This window comes from Trematomus bernacchii, unplaced genomic scaffold (assembly GCF_902827165.1).
Source record: "Trematomus bernacchii unplaced genomic scaffold, fTreBer1.1, whole genome shotgun sequence".
NCBI classification, from domain to species: Eukaryota; Metazoa; Chordata; class Actinopteri; order Perciformes; family Nototheniidae; genus Trematomus; species Trematomus bernacchii.
In genome coordinates, this window is record NW_022987419.1 from 551,154 (window position 1) to 571,885 (window position 20,732).

Below are 20,732 nucleotides of genomic sequence, written 5' to 3' on the forward strand. Positions count from 1 at the left end.
TGTGAACTACATGTGTGTCTATGTGTCTGTGTGTGGTGGGTGTGTGTGTTGTCAGAAACGTGGGGCTCTGAGGGGTCATATCACATTAAGTGAAAGTTACAGGGTTGAGCCTAATCAACCCCAGGGGAGAATCTATCACTTCCAACATTACCTCACACTATGTCTTTAAGACCCTGTTAAGAGGGTTTGCCTCAGTTTCCCCTCAATGACGACCATGAAACAATTCAGACTGTTTGGTGAGGGCAAGGATTATCAAACCATGTCCAACCCATAACTAATTGACTTACAACTGTCTGAACACATTTTTCACTTGGCAAGTATCAATACATCCCAAAGATTTTTCCGCAGCCCTGACATTCAATGAAATCTAGAATATTACCTTTTTCTTTCAGGTTTTGGACCGTTTTGGTTATATGGAGATTCATGTTTACGCCTCAGACTCCTCTGCATCCACATACATCTCTGCACAGAAGTATTTTTGTGTTGCAGCCATTGCAACACAAAAATACAAGACTAAAAATCTCTGTGAACAGCCGGGGAAAAAAATGAAATAAATAGGACCAGAGCAACACATTCTAATCAGCTCTAGGGGTTGCAGAGTGAAGATAGCCTTAAAGTGCTTATACGTCTCACTTTATTTTACATAAATGCTTCAGCAAAATGTCTTAAACATTACTTGGATCACAAGCCATGATCTGCACAAGCCATAATCTACTCTAATGTATGGACCTTCATGTTTTTTCTGCAACAGTAATATAGTAATAATAATAATAATAATAATAATAATCCTTATATTTATTATAGCGCTTTATCAATGACTCAAAGCGCTTTACAGATACACATTACACATACAGATCATACATACATGTAATGGTCTACTGTGGACAATACCCACAGGAGCAAGTTCAGGTGAAGTGTCTTGCCCAAGGACACAACGGCTTTACAGACGCAGCGGCGGCGGGTTTCGCCCCCTTGATCTGATAATCATTGCACAGCGCCACACCGGCCATCTTCACACCTCAAAGTCATCGAGGCGCTTTTACAAGTACACATTCATATCATACATGTACTGTGGACAATACCCACAGGAGCAAATTCGGGTGAAGTGTCTTGCCCAAGGACACAACGGCCTGACGCAGTGGCGGCGGGAGCGGGTTGCGAACTGGAGTTCCCCAACGCCCCCTTGATCTGATGATCAGACGCACAGACCACTGCGCCACCCGTCCCCAGTAGTAGTCCCTAGTAGTCTACAAATTAAATTAATTAAAAATCTCTGGCTTATGTCTATCCTATGCTGATTTTAGTCTTCATACTGTAAATGCATTGCCTGATTTTGCTTTGTTTTATTTTTCTTGGTCAACTCTGTCTTGCAAAAGAAACCAAGTGGGAAATTATTCATTATTAGACTTTCACAATCTATCATAAGTGGATATTAAACTGCAGGAGGCTGAAAAAGCAGCTGAAACATTTTCCCTCAATATTTTATAGTTTCACTGGTTAGTTTAATTGCATGTGACATTTTATTTACTTTTAAATGTTCTGGTACAAGATACGGGGAAACCTTTACTACCTTAAAAGTCAGTAGAAATTATAATGAATCATTCTGGGTGATGTCTGATTGAGTAAGACATTGATTTAACTTTCACAACACCAGTGGCTAATAAAAAAAATGACTAGTAGAATTTATGTGAAGCATTTAAATGATTGGGTCCAACTGGTTTACATGACTTGGTGAGAGCTCATAAAAAGTATTTTGAAATATGAAGGGCGGGATAGGTCTGTACGCGTATTATAAATATGGACACCATAATGTAAGTGTAAACAATATTAATTATTCTCCTTCAAAAAAGTGCTGGCTACAGTATTATACAGAATCGTCCCAGAAATAGTTTTGTATTAGATCTGAACAGTGTGCGTTTTGTTTACAGTAGTTGATGTATATTTTCAGAGGGAATGGAACATCTCAATTGGAAATCATTTTTATGTAACTGTTATATATAACTGAAAGTCTTAATTATTTTTGTATTCAATAATCATTTCTGCATTAGTACAATTGCATAATATGTCATCAATGTGTGGCCCATTCTATACTGACTTTGGACATTGTATAACTAGATTTGTGTGAATATAACTTGTGGTGGAATAATTAGGGATAATTATCAGTGTATTAGAACTTGAAGGAAAGCTAATAATATTATCATGACTTTTTCTGAGTGAGGACAGACAGATGAAGTGCTGTTAGTAGCCCGGTGTTGTGGAGGTGAGCGGGGCCCGTGCAGGAGCCCTGTGGGACTCCTGACAGAGACAGAGCGCTCTTTGTGCCGCGGTGCCCCTGCCCCGGTGGCCTGAAACGGGCCGGGACCGTCTGGGGACTCGCTTTCCACTAGGTCAGAAGTGTTCTGTCGACAGCTCATTGATCACAGCTCATCTTGTCATTTGATCGCTCTTCATGAAACGATGTGCAGACACGCACACGCGCATTCACACTTTTAAACATAATCAGATACTCCGCGGCGGCTTGTAAAACAATGTGCTCTTCCTCTCCGGTCAGGGAATGTAAAACAGAGAGAGTGTCCAGCGGTAGCTCTGCAGAGAGCTGGAGTACCGGCCTGTCACTGCTTCAGTAAAACATGGCCTCGCAGCCTGGGTTAACGGGCTCCCAGGACTCATGAAAAGTGAACAAAAGGCCCAACTCTGAGCCGACCGCACAAGACGCTGCCCTTGGTTTCACTGGCCATGTCCTCCGAGCTCTCCTGTTGCTGTTAAACTAAGTGGACTTTTATGGCCGAGCTGTAATACATGCCTCTGTGAGCCGGCAGCGTAACTATGAGCTATAATAATTATACGGAGCACATGGGAGCCTTCGTAATCGTATGCATCGCATCACTATAGGTCTATTCATAATTATAAAGTCTTCCTACGAGCAATGATGCGTTGGACCGGCCTGCATATTTCACATCAAGCCGCAGCAGTGAACTGTAACATGGGGAGTGAGTTCTGCTCATGACTGCCTGAGCAAACAAGTTAAAAACCTGAAGCAGGAGAAGTATGCAAAGACAGTGATGTAATAGTTCACACCACAAACAAGTAGATTCAGCTAAAAAGGAGAGAAAAAATATGTTGATATTTCCCATATATTTAAAATAAATGCCTGTGGATCCAGATCAATCAGTTATTTACCCAACCCCTTGTCAGCAAGGCCCCTTCCAGGAATTCCTCCATATCAATGTTGTGAAGCAGAGAAATAAAGTGAAGCCTGAGCGTGATGAGGGTTCCAGGCTGCACTCAGGTCAGGTGGCTAAGCTGTGAAACTCAAATGGCCCATGACTTGCCACACAAGAAGGTATGCGAAGACTGATCATCTACTGCATGTGCAACAATATTTGCTTTATGGATGGCTAAAATGAATGAGGACTTTCCATGTTTCGACAGGCCAGAGAGTTAAGAGAGATGAGTGTAGGGACCAAAGCTGGGTCAGCTGTTGATACAATTAAATCTTAGCATTGAATATGGTACCAGATTGTGCATTGCTCTGTTTTTAAAGACCTCCTATCAGCCACCGAGCGGGTCTTAAACAAACCCTAGAAAGTATTTCTTGATCACTGCTGGACACATGTCATCGTCTGCAGCTGTGATTTGACACTGAGTTGTGAACTGAAGGGTAATTCAGCTGTAACTCTCCATTCATCCCTCCGTATCCTTTTAACCTGAATTTCTATTTCCCATCTTTTCCAGACTTGCAGAGAGATAGCAGGCTACAGTTAGTGCGGTTACTGAGACAATTCGATACGCATGTCTGTTCTGACCCTTTAACAAAATGTGAAGAGACAGGAAACACTGGATTTGGTGTAAACTGTAAACATTCCAGATCTTTACCGAACCATTCACCATTCAAGACATGCCTAGGTCTTTATATTGTATATATTATGTTTTACAGTTTTAAACCTGTGGTCGCGCTACCCACAGTGCAAAACAGACACTGCTGACGTGTTCATCCCCTCTATCTGGGGAGGGTGCCGGGGTAAGAGCACTGGGCTTTTGTCCCACCACATGTCTATTGTGGCTAAACCTTTCCCTTGGGGGCAATTAGGACCTTTTAGTTTGTTGTAAGAGGACCTAAGTACGAGTGGGTTGAGCCAGGAAAAACATTTTTGAGCTAAACCAAAAACAGAAGCGCATTGAGCTCCTCTGCGCTCCTGGACTTCTGAGCATCTCTCTATTAAGAAATGTGCAGGCCTGCACTGAACAGACAGGAACTGTGGCAGCTTTACGGGGGCAGGGAGGTGACGGGGGTGAGAGAGCTGGGGAGGTGGGGGGGGGGCTTCAACCGAGGCCTTGCCAAGATGGCAAACAACTCAAGACCAACAATGTTGGTGGCAAGGACATGCTCCACAAAAAAACAAGAGTAAGGGGAGATTCATGTTTCGTCTTAACTTTCACATGGCTGAATGGAAACTGGGGAGAGTGAAGTGCGAGGGGTAAAAGGTATGCAGTGAGATCTGCCGTAGCGTGCAGAAAGCAAACACGCATGTTGTTTAACACAACAGAGAGTCTGAGCCAATGAAAAGACATTACTGTAAGCAAAGGCAGCTACAGCAGAAGTGTTAGTCTACACATGTGAGAGATAAGAGCTAAGGGTAGGCCTATGTGATTGAAAGAGTTCATGTTTGCACAGGGATGTAAATGAGTGTGCATGTTTGAGAGATGGCGCAAGATAGGGACTTAGAGGAGGACGAAAGGGCAAAAAGGAATAGAGCAAAAGAGAAAGGCAGGTAAGACGTAATTGAGTTTCCAAGTTCTCTTCATGCGGGGACCTTATCTTCCTGCAGAGGGGAACGTTTCCCATGGCAGGCCTGAGTGGATCAGCAGTGAACAGTGTTAGAACCTCTGAGCAAAAAGCCATGAGTGATGAGGAGGGGTTAAGAGAACTGAACCCATTTAAGTCACCCAAATAAGGGCTGTACAAGTCCATGATGGATGCTCTGGAGTTCCTGAGGGAGAGAGCGCTAGCAATGGGAAGGGTGAGGAGCGAGCAGGGGTCCTGCGATCCCCACTTAATAAAAACAAATTGGTTTGATAAACGACACAGGCTTAATGTCTAAAAATGAAATGTGTGCGCTGACTTTCAAACTGTAATATAAGCCATTTTAAAAGGCTGACATGAGCTATGAGCTACACTGAACATTACAGACAAACATCTTACAACCCACTTCTCTAAGTTGACTTTTCTATACTTTCTATACTAATACTGTATTCGTTCAAGGGTTGATTGTTGCTGTATGTTGACTTTGTTAGTAAGTGCGTTGCATTTGTATGAATTGTTCGAGCTTATGGCTTGGTTGGTTACATCGTTTTTTATAATGCACTTTGTAACCTGTGTTAAAAAAGTTGCAATGATAATAGTTTTTACTAAATTGTTTACAGAAAGATGCAAAATATGAATTAGGACTGCTAACAATGCACCATGTTGTTTTCATATCAGACAATCTCTGGTCTTAAAGGCAAACAGTCACAGGCCGAATCCAGCTGTTGTTAAGCAAAGAGCAACAGAATTTATCGTTTGGAGCCCATTCAAAATTTACAGCACTTATAAGTCGACTAAAAATGAAACATTGGAGTAGATGACTTCCCTACAGGCCAACATATCTCTTGAGAGGATCCTGTGTACCATACGGTGTTACACTGCGCTCTAATAAACAGTTATAGTATGTTTAGACAGACCAAGAGCTTAGCATTCTTCCATTACTCGTGCGTTCCCAGAAAGTGTGTCGCTCTACCTAAGTGTATGCACCTCTGTGAGTGTCTGTGTACGCGTGTGTGCATGCAGTTGAATAAATAATTGTGTGCTCGTATGTGTGTGCCCTCAATAAAACATTTCATTGGCTTCCTCTCTGAATTGTTACAAGTGGTGCCATTATTTAACACAAGGCTCTGGGCAGCATATAGAGGGCATGGGGGTGCAGCATACTGACGCTTAACAAGCACACTTAACCCCAACCGGCCATGCTAAGCCGAAGAAAGGGAAGGTTGTTCCCCAGAAGTGACATGGCACAGGAGGGCAGTCAGGCCAGGGTGAGGAGAGGAGGGGACAGCATCATTAATGAACCAGTCCATAGGCTCAATTACCGTACACTGGGTAAAGAAGACGGTGTTAAAACCAAACGGCAGGCACAGGGTAATTCAGGAAACTAGACGTATACAGTAGCACATGAACTCTTAATAAGCCAAACAGGGTCACATTTGATTTGTAGCCCCCATGTTGACTTATCTTAGAAGCACATTTTATAATACTAGGACTTTTATTACATTGGCTGCATATGTATAACTCTTTCTGCTCTAACCAGCAACTAAATTAAGTACTACTACACTGAAGTGACTTCTGCAGCCTGTGTTCACCTAAAGTTTATCTAAGTGAAAACACTAAAAACCTCCCCAAAGACAAGCCCTCACAGAGTCATAAATCTGTAGTGTTTTTAAAAGCCCCTTGTTATGTCTGTACGTCTATTTCTGTTGTCACAAACATGATGCCTTACTCAGTCCGACATCATGGGAACCATTAAGAAAAGAATGCTCTGTATTTATATGTTCAGCTTATTGTTTGTATGTGCCAAGTATCCTTTTTGGAGAAAGAACAAAAATGCTACAATACTAAAAAAAGGCAAGAGAAAAAACTACGATGGGATGTGGAGACGCAAAGTAAAACAAAATGTAGGTGTGGACACTTTTAGCTAGATAGCCAGACTAACTCTTCAAGCTCACTGAAAAGTCCATGGGAGGGTTCAGGGATTCATAAAGAGGTCGCAAGGTAATTGATTGCTCCTAGCGGGGCAATCTGTGTGGGATTTTGTTTTCTTTTTTTCAGTCTGTAGGAACAGAAAAAACACACATGGGCCGTTCTCAGCAATAGAGCCATTAGGGGGAGAATGACTGTGGGAGTGTGGGGGTGAGGAGCCTGACAGCAGGATGAACACTACTTAAATATTACAGTACACACACTCATCCATACACCCAAAACCTAGCCTAAATACAGAGGCGCCCACCGTTAAAGCCGGGGCATTAGGAGATGCAACGGATGCGAGGACAAGAGAATCTTCTCGAGACAGGCGAATTAGACCGCGACCTTTGCTCCCCGTTGAGTAACATTAGCGAGAGCTTCCTGTGTGCAGGCACCACTCTGTTGACCGTTCATCATTGCCCGGGAAGGTGGACAGTCACCATTACACACACACACACTGACGCCTCACTTTACAATAACACGGCGGCAGCCATGACTCCACATCTGTCAAGGGGATGTTTAAAAAGAGTCATCATTATTACTCTTTATTCTGGAGGTGGGTGCAGGCTGATAGGAGGAGAGCCGTCTGGTTAACGTCGAGTTCCTCTCCTTAACCAACGACCCGGGACAAGAGCGCAGACTCAGGGTGGAGGGGGGGGGGGGGGGGTCCAGACGGGTACCGACTGGGAGGGGGGGGGGGGGGGGACCCGCAGATAAGCGGTGCCCTAGGTCCGTTGGCCCGGGGATCTTAAATCATAGTCAGTCTCTCCCCTAAGTTCACAAACATCAGCATTCCCATCGCTCCAGAACCTGACTCTCTTATCAACGGGCTTATCACAGCGATCAGTTATCTGGTGCTCTAGCGAACACGTCTGCTAACATCTCACACTCACTCCTCCACACACAAACACAGACACGCAGAATGAAAAATGTGTCGGGGTGAAATGAAGAGTGAAAAACTCTCTAATAATTTTCATTTTGCAGAAAATATAGCAAGTTCCAAACTCAGACAGACACCATTTTCTTTAAAGTTGACTGTAATTCGTCATCCCTGCTGAAAAAAAACAAGTCAAGTCTTATTCTCACCTTTGTTCCCAATCAGGGAGACCACCGGCTGGATGTCATTTTCCTCGTTGGCCTTCTTCACCAAGCTGAACCAATCCTCCAGATTCTCAAAGCTCTGGTAGTTGGTGATATCGTAAACCAGGAGAACCCCCTGCATTGGAAAAACATAAAGAAACAACAGAGTCCTGTGAGTACACATCATATTTTATTTTGATTTATATTGACTTGAGTATTACTAAGGGAGCAAGGGAACAGCAGATGGCACTGCTCCTCTACTGAGAGTCGGGGACACACTCACTCACACATCATCTGAGGGTCACTAGTATTATAATTCAGGTAAGACTCTGCGGGACGGTTTTTAAATGAAAGCTGTGTTCCCAGTTTTGTTAGCATTACATTCAGTCAAGAATTTGGTGCAGAATAAAGGTGAGGTTTGGTTATCTGCTATCTGATAATGAATGCACGCTGTCTGACTAAAGGGGTTCTCCTCCTCCCTCTGTAATCCTCTACACTGTAGGCACTGCAGAAACACGCATGCAACAACACCAGAGCCATGTTTGAGCAAACACACGGACACTTCAATTAATCAAAGAGTAAACACAGATACAAGAGCTGCTGGCGTAAATCAAGACAAATAATCACGTAGTTTAACGTTCTGCTATCGCTGCTGAAATTGTTGCCTTGTCTAAAAAGGGCTGGTAATTAAACCTGAGCCGCGGTAAATGTCTCCACTTTTACTGCATGATGCAACACGACTGAAGGGTTGTCTGTTGCTTTTTGTTCGTCAGACACGCACTGTCACAACACGCAAGGTTGGTGACGACAGCTCAGCCCTCTGACAATTACTGCAAGTCTTTCCGAAACAGCCATGATTGATTACAGGACGCACAGTGCTGAACAAAAGGTGTGAACGTTCCATACCGCGCTGACGAGGAAAGTGGCGTAATGTGATGGGCGACATTTTGCTTTTGAATGAGATAGACAGTAAAGCACAAAATAAAATAACTCACGACATGAAAGTGGCCGAAATAAATTCAGTTCACAATATAGTCAACATAATCATCCACCTATTGTTACAACTCATTACACTCACTTAAACAGACTGACTTTACCTTGTATATTTTTAGGAAACAACTATTGCATAACAGATAGGACAACTATCTTAAATATGGTTATCAAAAGGTCCCCCTGCATAAATAAAAAAATATTAGAAGCGACATTGTTCTTTCATACAATAAATGTATTTTGTATTTGATATTTTTATAACGAGCTAGACTATTTTTTCAAGTCACTCGTGATGATATTTAAAATAGTAATAGTGTAATTTACCCCATAAGGGAAATTCTACACAATCAACTTATTGTGAGTTTTTTTTTTACTCGATCGGCTATAAAATCCTATATTGTCCCTTCCTTAAAAGGAAGTGCTGCAGACATGGTTAATATACTGTACACTGCACAGTATTATTGCACAATTTAGAGCAAAAAAAACATGTCACTTTCACTATTTTAATGCCAAGTAGATTCATGGAATGGAAAAGAACCTCCAACTAATGTTTGTCTAGCTTCTATGGACAAACATGACAGAAGTGTGCTTGCAGCTGCTATATGGTGAAAAGTTTCCTGCCTGTGCCCGAATGTGAGGTCTAATGCTGCAGCACGGGTCTCAGATTCGACAAACTGCGTCCTTTAAGTAGTCCTCTTCAAACAAGAGACATCCTGGAGGTGACAGATAGCACTCGTCTGTAGCAACACGGCTACCTGATGTTGCTGACACGTGTACAAACTAGTACGCAATGACACAAATTACAGTGTTTGCAGAAAGCTCAGCTGTCATTTTTTTGAAAACATGTTAAGTTTTCCAAAAGAGAATCATTAAATGAGAGTGAGGGATACATTTTAAGTATATTTTCCATAGACTCACAAATTAAATGACTAATATCGAATACTGGGCAATACTTCTACAACGATTTCAGTTTAAAAGTTCAATTAATTCTAATTTTGGAGTAGTTCAAGCATACTAGAAATGTTGTTTTTGAAAATGCTTACTATAAACCTACCGTGTGCAGTATGATTAACATTTGTTTAGTCTGACACAAAACCTCAAACTGTAAAAAGAAAAAAATGGAAATTAGCGATGCAGAGATTTTAAAAGGTCTATTGGCTCACTGAGAATCCAAAATGACAGTTTATTATGATTTGGCTGCAGAGGGAGGGAGTGGCTGTACTAATAAGCACGAACAGTCACCAATACAGGACGAATAGGGAATAAGAAATGTATTCTTCTTAAACTGTCATCCGAGAATATTTCACAAAGAGTGTTCATTTTGGAGGAATCCGATTCTGAAGTTCAGAGAGCGTGCGTGGCGTGCGTGGCGTGCCATCTTACGTGAGCTCCGTATACATATTTATCCAGCATTTTTCCTCCTATCGTTTGGCCTCCGATGTCCCACACCTGCAGGGTCACGTTTAAGTTTCCTACAGAGGAGAAAAGACAAAACACTTAATATATCAAAAAGACCTCATGACAAAATAGTAAAACCAGCTCTATAAAGAAGGCATTCATGTGTCAAAATCCCAAATGTCTTGTTTGAAAATGCTCTTTTCCAATAATGATTAAAAAGATTCAACAAAACAAGAAATAATGCTACAATTTCTCAGTTTCCATTCATTTTTTGTGTTTTTTTATTCATTAACATGTTATTTGAACAAAGCTCGTAATCCTGAAGAAATAAAGAGTCAGCTGTTACTGGAATTGCGGCGAGCGATTTTCTATAATAAAAGTCCACATTGTTGATATACATAATGGAAACAATAAATCATCGATTAATATTTCATGCTAAGCGCTTTTGCCTGGCAGGTCACCCACACCTCACATCCAAGAATATCCAGCCCGGAGATTGAGGGGGGGGGAATAGGTACGCTTACCCTCTCATTTAAACACGCTCAATACACAGGCAGAAAAAAAAGTGACTTCTTATTAGCCTGGGAAGAGCTGTTTGCATTGTGCCATATCCTGCCAAGTTAGGAAAGTGAAGAGAATGATGTGCTGTTAAGGAAAATAGCAATAATTAACACAAAATGAGAGGAAAAGGAGACTGTTGTCCCTATGCCTGTGGAAAGAGAAAAAAGGAGTGAGGGAGAGAGAGGAAGACGGGCACAAAAACCAAATCCAAATAAATATTTTCTTCCTCTGGAAAATGAAAGGGGTGGTTGAAAAAAAAAATATGTCAAAAAAAAGAGGGAGGACCAGACAGCGGGGAGTTTATGTTGGTGTGATGGGGAGCTGTGGACACGGCTGGACGACTCACCCCTTCATGAGACCCCTTTTTAAAGCGAAGGAAGGAAACGCTGAGGTTCACAGTCACTACATCTAGACTATACAGTGTCAATGTAAAGCTACATTGAGGAGTGCGATGCATAACGGCTCCTTGGTGTTATAGAGAGCCATCCCCACCCGTCCTCCAGGCCTGGACACTGGCTTTATTTATGTTTCAGAGATTCACGCTGACTCAACAGTGCTGACATTTTTCTGCTTATGCTTTGCACTTTTGGACTTAAATATAGTCATATTTATTTTTAAAGTGATTGTTTTCACTTTGTTTTTATTTATTTTTAAAGGTGGGGTAGGTAATTCACTTCAGAAACACTTTTTGTTATATTCCATGGAATGCTCTTAACATCCCGATAGCAATGAATATATTAAATGCTTTGACAATAAATACATTAATAAAAAAAATGTCATCTGTGGAAGCCGTAGTACTGTAAAAAGCACGACCAATCATCTGAGCCGGCCCGGCTAAAATAACTGGATGGCCTACCTGCCTGTCAGCCTTCCATCTGTGCACAAACTTATCTCGTGCCCTCATTGGTCATGTGCGCGTTCGTGTGTGTTGGAGGGGCTCCGTAAGGAAGTCTGAAGGAAGGGGCAGATTTTTTTCGGCTGCGTACTTTCAAATTCTAGCGCACTCGAGCTGGTTTCTCCATTCTTACCGACCCTACCTTTAAATGATCTCCCAGTCACAATGTGATTCAAAGTGTTTTTATTATAAGTAAAAGTTGAGTTTTCGTGTCTCGATTACTGGACCAAATGTCCCTATTTCCAGAAACTGCAACTGTGGATCCAAGCGATGAACCTTAAAACTGATAAAAAGGTTAATGGGTAAAAAAAACACATGTTGACAATGAATTGACCTCTTAATGTGACGTGAAATGGACACAGACAAAGCAGCGCCAGAGAGTTTGAGGATTTCTAAAGTAAACTTCACCTCAAGTCAATCCCCTTCACCGCCTGTACCTCATTGGTTTGGCAGAGACATCTGGAAGAGGTATTGTTATAAAAGCACACACAGAGGAGGCTGTTGTGTGCCAGTCGGCCTCACCTCACCTCTCCCCGCGTTGGAAAATGTACATTAAGTTTGACAAGCTGGGCCTTCATGGTGAGAGGGGCCAACCCTGGCTAAAGGCTACTCTCCCCCCTGCTGCAAAAGACCCTTACAGCCCCATAGAGACCCGGAGAGCCACACAACCTCTCCGACACAAGGCAGGGTGGGGGTCCTAACGAACGTTTGGGACCACCCAGCTCGCAGAGCCACCCTCCTCTTCATCAGCTCATCAACACCCAATTCCCCAGAAAATGGGCCATTTAACAACTCCGCTGTTGGACCCAGTGTTGTTGCTGCCCCGGTGATACGTGCGCTATATTTGAACAAAGGTTACAGTTCAGCACTGTCAGTAGAGCCCTTTCAGGAAAGAAACTGACTGGAAAGAGAAGTCAAACGATTAACAGCATTTGTTCGAGTTTGCATTAAGACGTTTGGGCCCGGTCTGTGCTTATGGTTGGCTCTTTTCATCCACCACAACATTTTTGGGGGTTTAGTTCTCCTAAGTCTCATAAGCTGAAACTGACACAAAATCAAAATACAATCCTTCAGCCAACTCACAAATCAGCATAACTTTTACTTTTAGCACTTAATTTGCCCTTGCTTAATGTTGTTTTATTAGTAATGAAAGAATGGAGGCACTTTGCAGATTTCTGCAGCTTAGGGCCTTGGCAGAGTTTTACAAAATGCCATTTCAAAATGCTGAAAATCCCCATTTCACATGGTAGGAAGTGAAAATTGAGTGCTTTCGTCTAAATATAGCATTAGTCAATAAACATTTATTTTACAGATCTAAGGGGGGGCACAGAGTGTGGCTTTATTTCTGCGGGTTCAACATAAACAAATAGGAACATGAATGTTTTATGTGGTGCAGGACAAAGATCGGTTGAACTTGGGGATCAGTGATATGGATATAAAATGTTAATGTATTTACTCTGTACGGTGCCACAGAATTATGAGCAAGGCTCGCCCTTTTGGACATAAGCTGTACATTGGCCTTGTGGAGTTTTTAAAAAAAAAAAGGTGTGCTGTTTGCTCTGGAGAGAAGAGCTTTCAGAGCGAATAAGCCTGAGAAGTGGCAGACACTCTACAATGAGGAGCTACCAGAAAAGACACATTCAGCTCAGAGTTAACCTGAAGAACAAACTCTGCCTTGAAATGGTAGGACAAGAAAATATGAACAGCGCCAGAAAATATGAGAAATTAAAATATGACAGAAAGTGATGTTGGAACAACAGGCCTCTTTGTCCGACTTTGAATTAATATTCTGGACTGGTACTTTCTGACTTTGTAAAGTACACACAAACATCGAAAACCTTGACTTAATGTATATTTTACAGTATTACAAACAAAAACAGTAAAGTCCGTCTGTCTAAGTAGATACTTACCAAGGACATAAATCCTCAGTATTTTATTGAATGAACAAGTCTGCCACTACGTGCTTGTGCAACACGCGTGCCTGTGCTGAGTCTGCGAACAGGCGAGCGCTCCCAACAGATTATGAAGGTGTCTCACCTGGAAGGCTTATTCTTTTCAGAAAGAAATCCAGGCCGATGGTTTGTTTGTACTGCTTCCCAAAAGCCTCCTGTGCAAACCTGGTGGCGAGTGATGTCTGAAACAGAGAGACAAAGTGAGAGACATGGTTAAAGTGCACCAATCTTAAATCCTCAGCGATCAACAGGAAAAGAATTAAGTCATTTACAGGAGTTAAGTGTTTTTAAAAGAAAAGACCTCAATCCAGTGCATAGTATTTGGTTAACAAAAATATTCACACATATACGCTCAAAATAAAAACCAAAGCAAAATCGCAGCATAGCCTGCAGCAGATACTGCCTTCCAGAGAAAATATACAGTATATTAAAAGACTTCCTGAAAAAGTGATACTTTCGGTGGTGAGCAGAAGTAGAAAAACGTTGATATAACTCAAACTGAGCTAACGCCAAAGAAAGCTTTTCACAATATTTCTAAAAATACAATTTATCATATGACAACACTTGTGTTTCTTATGCGTTGTAACCTTTAAGAATGACCTGTAGGACATTCATTTCATTATTACAAATCCATTCTGGGCACCTTCAAAACCGTTGTTATTGATTGAAAGGTACGCTGATGTAATTGTCTGCCTCCTCCCCTCCGTCTCACTCCTCAGCCACGGTTGTGACAGTGAAATCAACGTGAATTACAAAAACAGGTGCCGGGGTATGTCATGTCTACAGACTGCAGACCTAATAATTGCCACAAATTATAAAGCGTCCATCACTGTCACTGTTGTGTTTCAGGAGGGGGGAAAAAAGCATGTTAGGGTCTCTCCTGAAATCCATGGGAATTCATAGCACAGGCTTGACATGCCAAGTTTAATTCATTTTGATGGATGAGGATAGGGAAAAAAATGAAGTGCTGAATGTCTATTAGCTATCTTTAGAGCAGTATGCTTACATAAACACAACAGAGAAGTGAAGCAATGGGATTCCCTGAGTGTTCATGTGGCAGCAAATGCATTTTAATGTGGTACTTGCTACTCACTGAGTGTAGAGGATCTAAAACTAAATTCTTTCTTTCAATCCAGTAAACCTTCACTTGAGCCAATGTCCTTATCTACCTCCATTTAGGCAAAGGTAGTTTAAGTTTAGCCAAACAAAGTTTCAAATAAAACTTTAGGGCGGACACAGGCTAATTTATGAAGGAAAAACCTGTATCATGGTTTACCCATATCTTCTTCAAGTAAATAATAGTATCTTTGGCTTCCTTAGGATACTTTGTCATTGTGGGGGTCAACTTTATTACTAAAGCTTTACGTTTATGCCAGCTTGGAATTACATTTTATATTTAAATTAAACCTACGAAATGTTTAATCTTGGACTTTACCAGCGGCTTTTTTGCAGTTTTATCCATCTAACTATTTTAAAGGTTCACTGACCTACAGACTTGATTTAATCTCAGCATTTCGAGCCTGTCACATGCTCAAGAGTGACTGAAAAATTAATAAAGGTGACTGACGCAACAAGGAGAAAATCGGCCATTTAAGTAGCCCAAACGATCATTGACAACACAGGAATAACAAGCTCGGACAGCAAAAATGTATTCCACATGCTCGCGTTGGCCTAGTGGGCCATTTGTCTTGGCATTCCAGTAGCTTGGCTCTCCTCCCTCAGCGTAGTCCTTTTTTTCCAACGTACAATTGGAACTAACCAGCAAATGTAAAAGCTGGCGTAATCCTGACACTCCAACAGAGAACAGCACAGGGTCACCAATGACACCAATGCCGGGAAATGGGGGAAGTTATACTGAAACAAGAAACTACGAGGGAAAAAAATATGGCAAGCTGACCATTTCCATGTGATGCAACTCAAGATGCGGTGCATTTTTGCAACATTGCACTCAGCTTTCTCTATATTTTCTACAGTGAAGACTGATATAAATGTTGGTATATTGCTGACAAGTTAGACTACACTTGCTTGGAAGCAGCATCCGTTAATGTACAGGACCTGCACCTAAAGAGCCTTTTTAAAGAGCAAATATTCAGAAAACTCAGTGACTTCTAACAAAATAGACCTGTGTGTAAGTTCCCCGCCGCACCTTACGAGCCTGGCTAAATGTGCAACTCCATATTTAAAAAACATCTTGCTCAGGTGGACAAGCCTTCCCACATCTCCCTATATTTCTGAATGGACAACTAACCACAAGCAAAAATACCACCGAAACTGCTGTCCAAGAAAAACTGATCCGATTGCAATTTGCTCAGCAAATTGACATTAATAAGGGGGGAAACGGCATTCAAGATGTCAGTCAGTGGTGCCTACTCAAAATGGGGGGCAGGGCTCCTGTTTTCTGCCCAAAACAGACAAGCAGGTAAGTCATTCAGACAGTGACGAGCTGACACCTGGCAGCAGTGTGAGGAGGGTTATTAATGTAGCGTATCTACTGGGAACTGAGTTGTGTGTGTTCTCTTCACCGCCCCCCCCCCCCTCCCCCAAAAGAAAATGTCGACTCTCCAGAATGAGAACATTCATTTTTCTCATTGGGTCTCACTATTACTGCTACATTCATTTTCTTTCTCCCAAAGGAAGGAGAGATTAGTTACGAAAGGGGATGTGTAGTTGAAAGCACTTGACGTCCCTGCCTTACATTCACACTCATTCATTCGAAGATTTGAGATGCAGTGAAGAAGAACCATAGCTAAATTGTCATGACAACCTCCTTGCTTTGCTGCAAATGATTGTTTGGTGTGAGTAGGAAAATATTCCACTGTTGTGGAGGTAACTTAGGTTTATTTAATCTACATCATTATCACACTCAGGATTCAGTCCAGTAGTTCTGAAAGGGAACAGCAGTCATAAAGCCCGTGTAGATTTAGCAAAGAGAAAAAAAGCACTAAAGGCCTATATTTGTTCAAAGTTCAGACAGTCATAAAACTCAGTCTTCACACATGACACTTTGTTATTTTTAATCTATCAAATGAGAAAACAGAAACATTTCTCATATGGGCTGTCCAGACATAATTTTCTTAAATGGGGTCTCACTCTGGAGCCAAATGCATACAGGGGGTGCTTGGCCAGGAGAAAAGAGGTACACTGATGGAAAACAACCACCAGCTGCAAGAGCCAGGCTGAAAAACTGTCATACTCTGTATAACACTGCACAGTGCAGTGTTTTAGCCCAAGTGAATTGAGCAGTAGCTGCAGTCCCAAAGTGTTCTATAAATATGGGGACTGTGACAATTAATCATCCAGCTATATTTCCAATTTAAAACAATTAAAAGATGCATTTTATTTGAATAATCTAGGGAATGTTGTTATGTTTTCCTTCAAGCTTACCCTGTTGTAATTTCTCATACAATTTAAAAGCAGGCAATACATCAGTGGTGAATTAATTTGGGTTGACTTAAATCGGCCCCTTTTGATGAGAACGTTTGAAAAGAATAACGAAACAACATCATATAATTTCTCCACCATGTAAGCTTATGTTCTTAGTTACTATAAACCACAGCTCCACCAGCACGTGGAGTACAACTACGTTCAATGGCAAATCCAAAGTGGATTAAGGACTGGGTAGACCTAATTGGTTTAGATCCAGAAAACGTGCCACATTTAAATCATTAATGCTATCTTTGAGGTGGGAGTATGTCTGTCAACAAAGGTATAACAGGATTAGGAAACATTTATTTATACAGACTTCATCTTTACTTTATCATGCAGTCATTACAAATTGTGATTAATACTGAATAACTTTTCAGTCCAAAATTTAATTTGAGAAACCATATTCCCCCATCATTTTATTAAATGTCAGAAAATAGTGTCCAAGGTGATGTCTTTAAAGGTCTTCTTTTGTCAGTCCTAAAGATGTTTAATTTAATATGAAATAAAACAGAGATTTAAGGAAATCTCCATATTTGAGAGGCTGAAATATCAAATAAGATGGCTATTTTTTACTGACCATTAACTGATCAATTAGTTGACATATCATTAAAGCTCTTAATTCAACCATCTCAAACTCTGACTGAGATTAACCTTGCTGCTATCTTTCCCTGCCTGTCCCTAGAGCTATTAACAATTATTATAATTGTATACATAAGACTTCCAAGGGTAATAAGTAAAATGTAGGTAAATTAAATGGTGTGTTTTGTTTGTTTGCTAGTATCACAATTAATGTTTGTTGAACTGTTGATAGTGATAAACTTGGAGTAATAAAAGGGAACATGCACTATAATGCTGTATGTTACTATGGCCTATGCTTTTGAGTAGTTAATGCCATACAGACAATTGTCTACAAAAGCTGGATATCCGTGTTATATTGTTATATGTGATGTTATGCTTCCTGCTGCAGTAATTGCACATTCGGGACGGTTGACTTGACATTAACTGATGTTGTCATCTAGTGATAGCTTTTGTCTAAGGAGTCATGGAGCATTTGAGCTAATATATTACATTTTGTTGATATTTTCGAGACAACGTACATGAGTTATATTAAGTGCGTATTGTTAAACAACTGTTACATGAGATAAAGGTAACAAGTCTCCCTGTGTCGTAAAGTGTAAGAAACAAACCAAGTGTTCGCTAATTATATCGAACTATGTTGCCTGTAGCCTTGGATGTTGTTAGCATTAGCAAGCTAAGCTACATAGCGTCAGTCGCCATGGTGACTGGGAAGACTGCAGCGGTTGGATGAGCAACGTAAACAGAAGCCTGCTGTCGTCCAACAACAGACAATAAAAGACAACTATCTTTGTTGAATTTAGACTGTATCTTTAGTTACTTTCAGTATGTGTGCGTTGAATATGTCTGTGATGGTCTCACCTTCCCACAAGCACCGTCTCCAACCACTACAATTTTAAGCTGCCTGTCCTGGCTGTCCTCCTCCGAGTCCGACATGACGCTGAAATGTGCTCCGACTTTATCAGCGTGCAAAACAAAAAAGGAAAACACTAGAAGAAGAAAAACACCGTCGCAGGTTGTCTGGATGTTGTTATGACACTAGTGTAATCACAGATGGATTAAACGATTGTTGAGTGGGCAAGCAGCAGACGCCATTTTGACTCTACTAACACAACACTGCTCCACTCGGCATGATCCACTCACACACGCAGTGTGCTTCCTCCACTGATTTTCGGTTAATCGGAGGGTAACAGCAACCGAAAAACAAACCGGAGGTCACTCTCAGTTTGTAAATATTTACAGTATTGCCATGAAGCCTTTTGCTTTGACTGGAAACGATCAGAACCGGAAACCCAAATTCACCAGCGGCGTGGTTGAGTCCTGTGTGACGCGTTCCCGTTGCCGTGGTAACAGAGGTCAACGTGTGAATATGAAAACAGAAACACCTCAAAGCAGTTTTGCTTATTTATTAAGTATTTTATTTTACGTTGGTTTGTTTGCTATGTGTGGGTCACTTAAATAGATTATACTGAGCAAAAGGTATTACACATACTATGTGACCCCAAATAAAGAATAAAAACATCTGCCTAAAAAGTGTTTAAAGTAGGTAACCGTTTATACAGCAATAAAAATAGCTCAACTACTCCTACATTTATAATGTAGGAACGTTTATATTTTCTGCCTACTTTATCGCTTACTTAAATATGGGCTTCTTTTGACTCTGCTAGTTTTATTGACAACTGTAGTCAGGTTACTTATTTTCCAAGTTTAAACAAAAAAACATATGATCAGTTTTTTAAATATGTTGATCTGTCCTACATGGCCAGTGATTATCAAGGTTGGCTCCCTCCGGGGTAGCACTGTCACTGTCAAATGTTCTATAATTTCCATTTTATTTAAGTATAAAACTACCTTTTGTTTTATTTTTCTTGCACTTATGTATTTATTTCGTACTTTCTGCTGCTGCAACGCCTCCATTTGTCTCATTAAAAGATGGAGATACCCTTATATATATTTTTTATATTGAATGAAATTCTCTCTCTGCCTCTCTTAAAAAATAGACAGACAGACAGACAGACAGACACATGGTCTCATTGACTTTAGTAGTAATACAGTTTAATAAATATGATAATATATTAATATTGTATCTGAAAACCCGTTTTGACATATAGAAGATGTATAATGTGCTTCCAACATCAAAATGCTTTCACTGTCTTGACACACACTCACACACATACACATGCACTAGGCCTATATGTCATGTCAAAGTGAATCAAAAGTTTCATGGCTATGAAAACAGAGATCTAAAGTCTGAAGATCTCCATCACACACTGAAATCCACCTTTTAGGTTTTTACCTCTTAAATCATTATAGAGTCTGCAGTGTTCATCAACTATTATGAGGTTAAAGTTATTCCTAAAGCCTCTTAATCATAGATAGACGGACATATTTAATTTTTCCACAGCTAAATTCACAGCTCAGTCTCACCACAGTGGAGAAGAATATCTTACCAGCTGTGTAATGTGATGACACACTGATGTATTTACCAAATGATGACTATTATTGGCAAAATGTAACATTGGTCTCAGACAAAATGCAAAGACAGAACATTTAAATAATTATTTTTGTGACATTTTTCTCTGCTGTAATGGTCAATTATGCTCAATTATTCCAAGACATAAACATGAACAAATTGTAGTTAAAGAATCACGTTTCAAGGCTGAATTAGTTTCTCCACGACCAATTGCCAACAGAAACTTTATTCTCCATTTTTGTGATCACAGTACATATATAGCTATTTTTTAGGTTTGGAGTCCAGAAGATACATTGCATCATATTAAGGAACAACAAGGATATACCTTTGTCATATATATAAATGACTTGAAAATGCAGCCTGTTTGTATTTATAAAATGTTCAAACATAATGAGGCCAATGAGAGGATTTTCATTGTGGTCCTTGATGACCTTGATCTCTAACAGTCCTAACAAATGAGAATCTGTCCAAAAGGAGAGTTAAGACACAAGTATTCCCAAGAACAATATCTATATTAAAAATAATTTGGAGGATCTCCTGTATTTATATTTGTTTGTACAGAAAAAAGAAAAAATATTCTTGTGTTTTTAACCCTTTTTACTTCAA

General features: G+C 40.6%; 1 protein-coding gene across 2 annotated transcripts in view; it reads right to left on the reverse strand.

Moving 5' to 3' along the window:
- rab28 (RAB28, member RAS oncogene family) overlaps positions 1-18,970 on the reverse strand; it is a 29,241-nt gene extending 10,271 nt beyond the window's left edge. For both annotated transcript variants that reach the window (XM_034139644.1, XM_034139639.1), the window contains exons 1-4: positions 18,515-18,970; positions 13,737-13,833; positions 10,229-10,317; positions 7,862-7,991 (exon numbers count right to left, since the gene is read on the reverse strand). In XM_034139644.1, coding sequence (XP_033995535.1) covers positions 7,862-7,991; positions 10,229-10,317; positions 13,737-13,833; positions 18,515-18,589 — 391 coding nt within the window. In that variant the 5' untranslated portion in view covers positions 18,590-18,970. The remainder of the gene's footprint in view (positions 1-7,861; positions 7,992-10,228; positions 10,318-13,736; positions 13,834-18,514) is intronic.
- Positions 18,971-20,732: the final 1,762 nt, after the last annotated feature.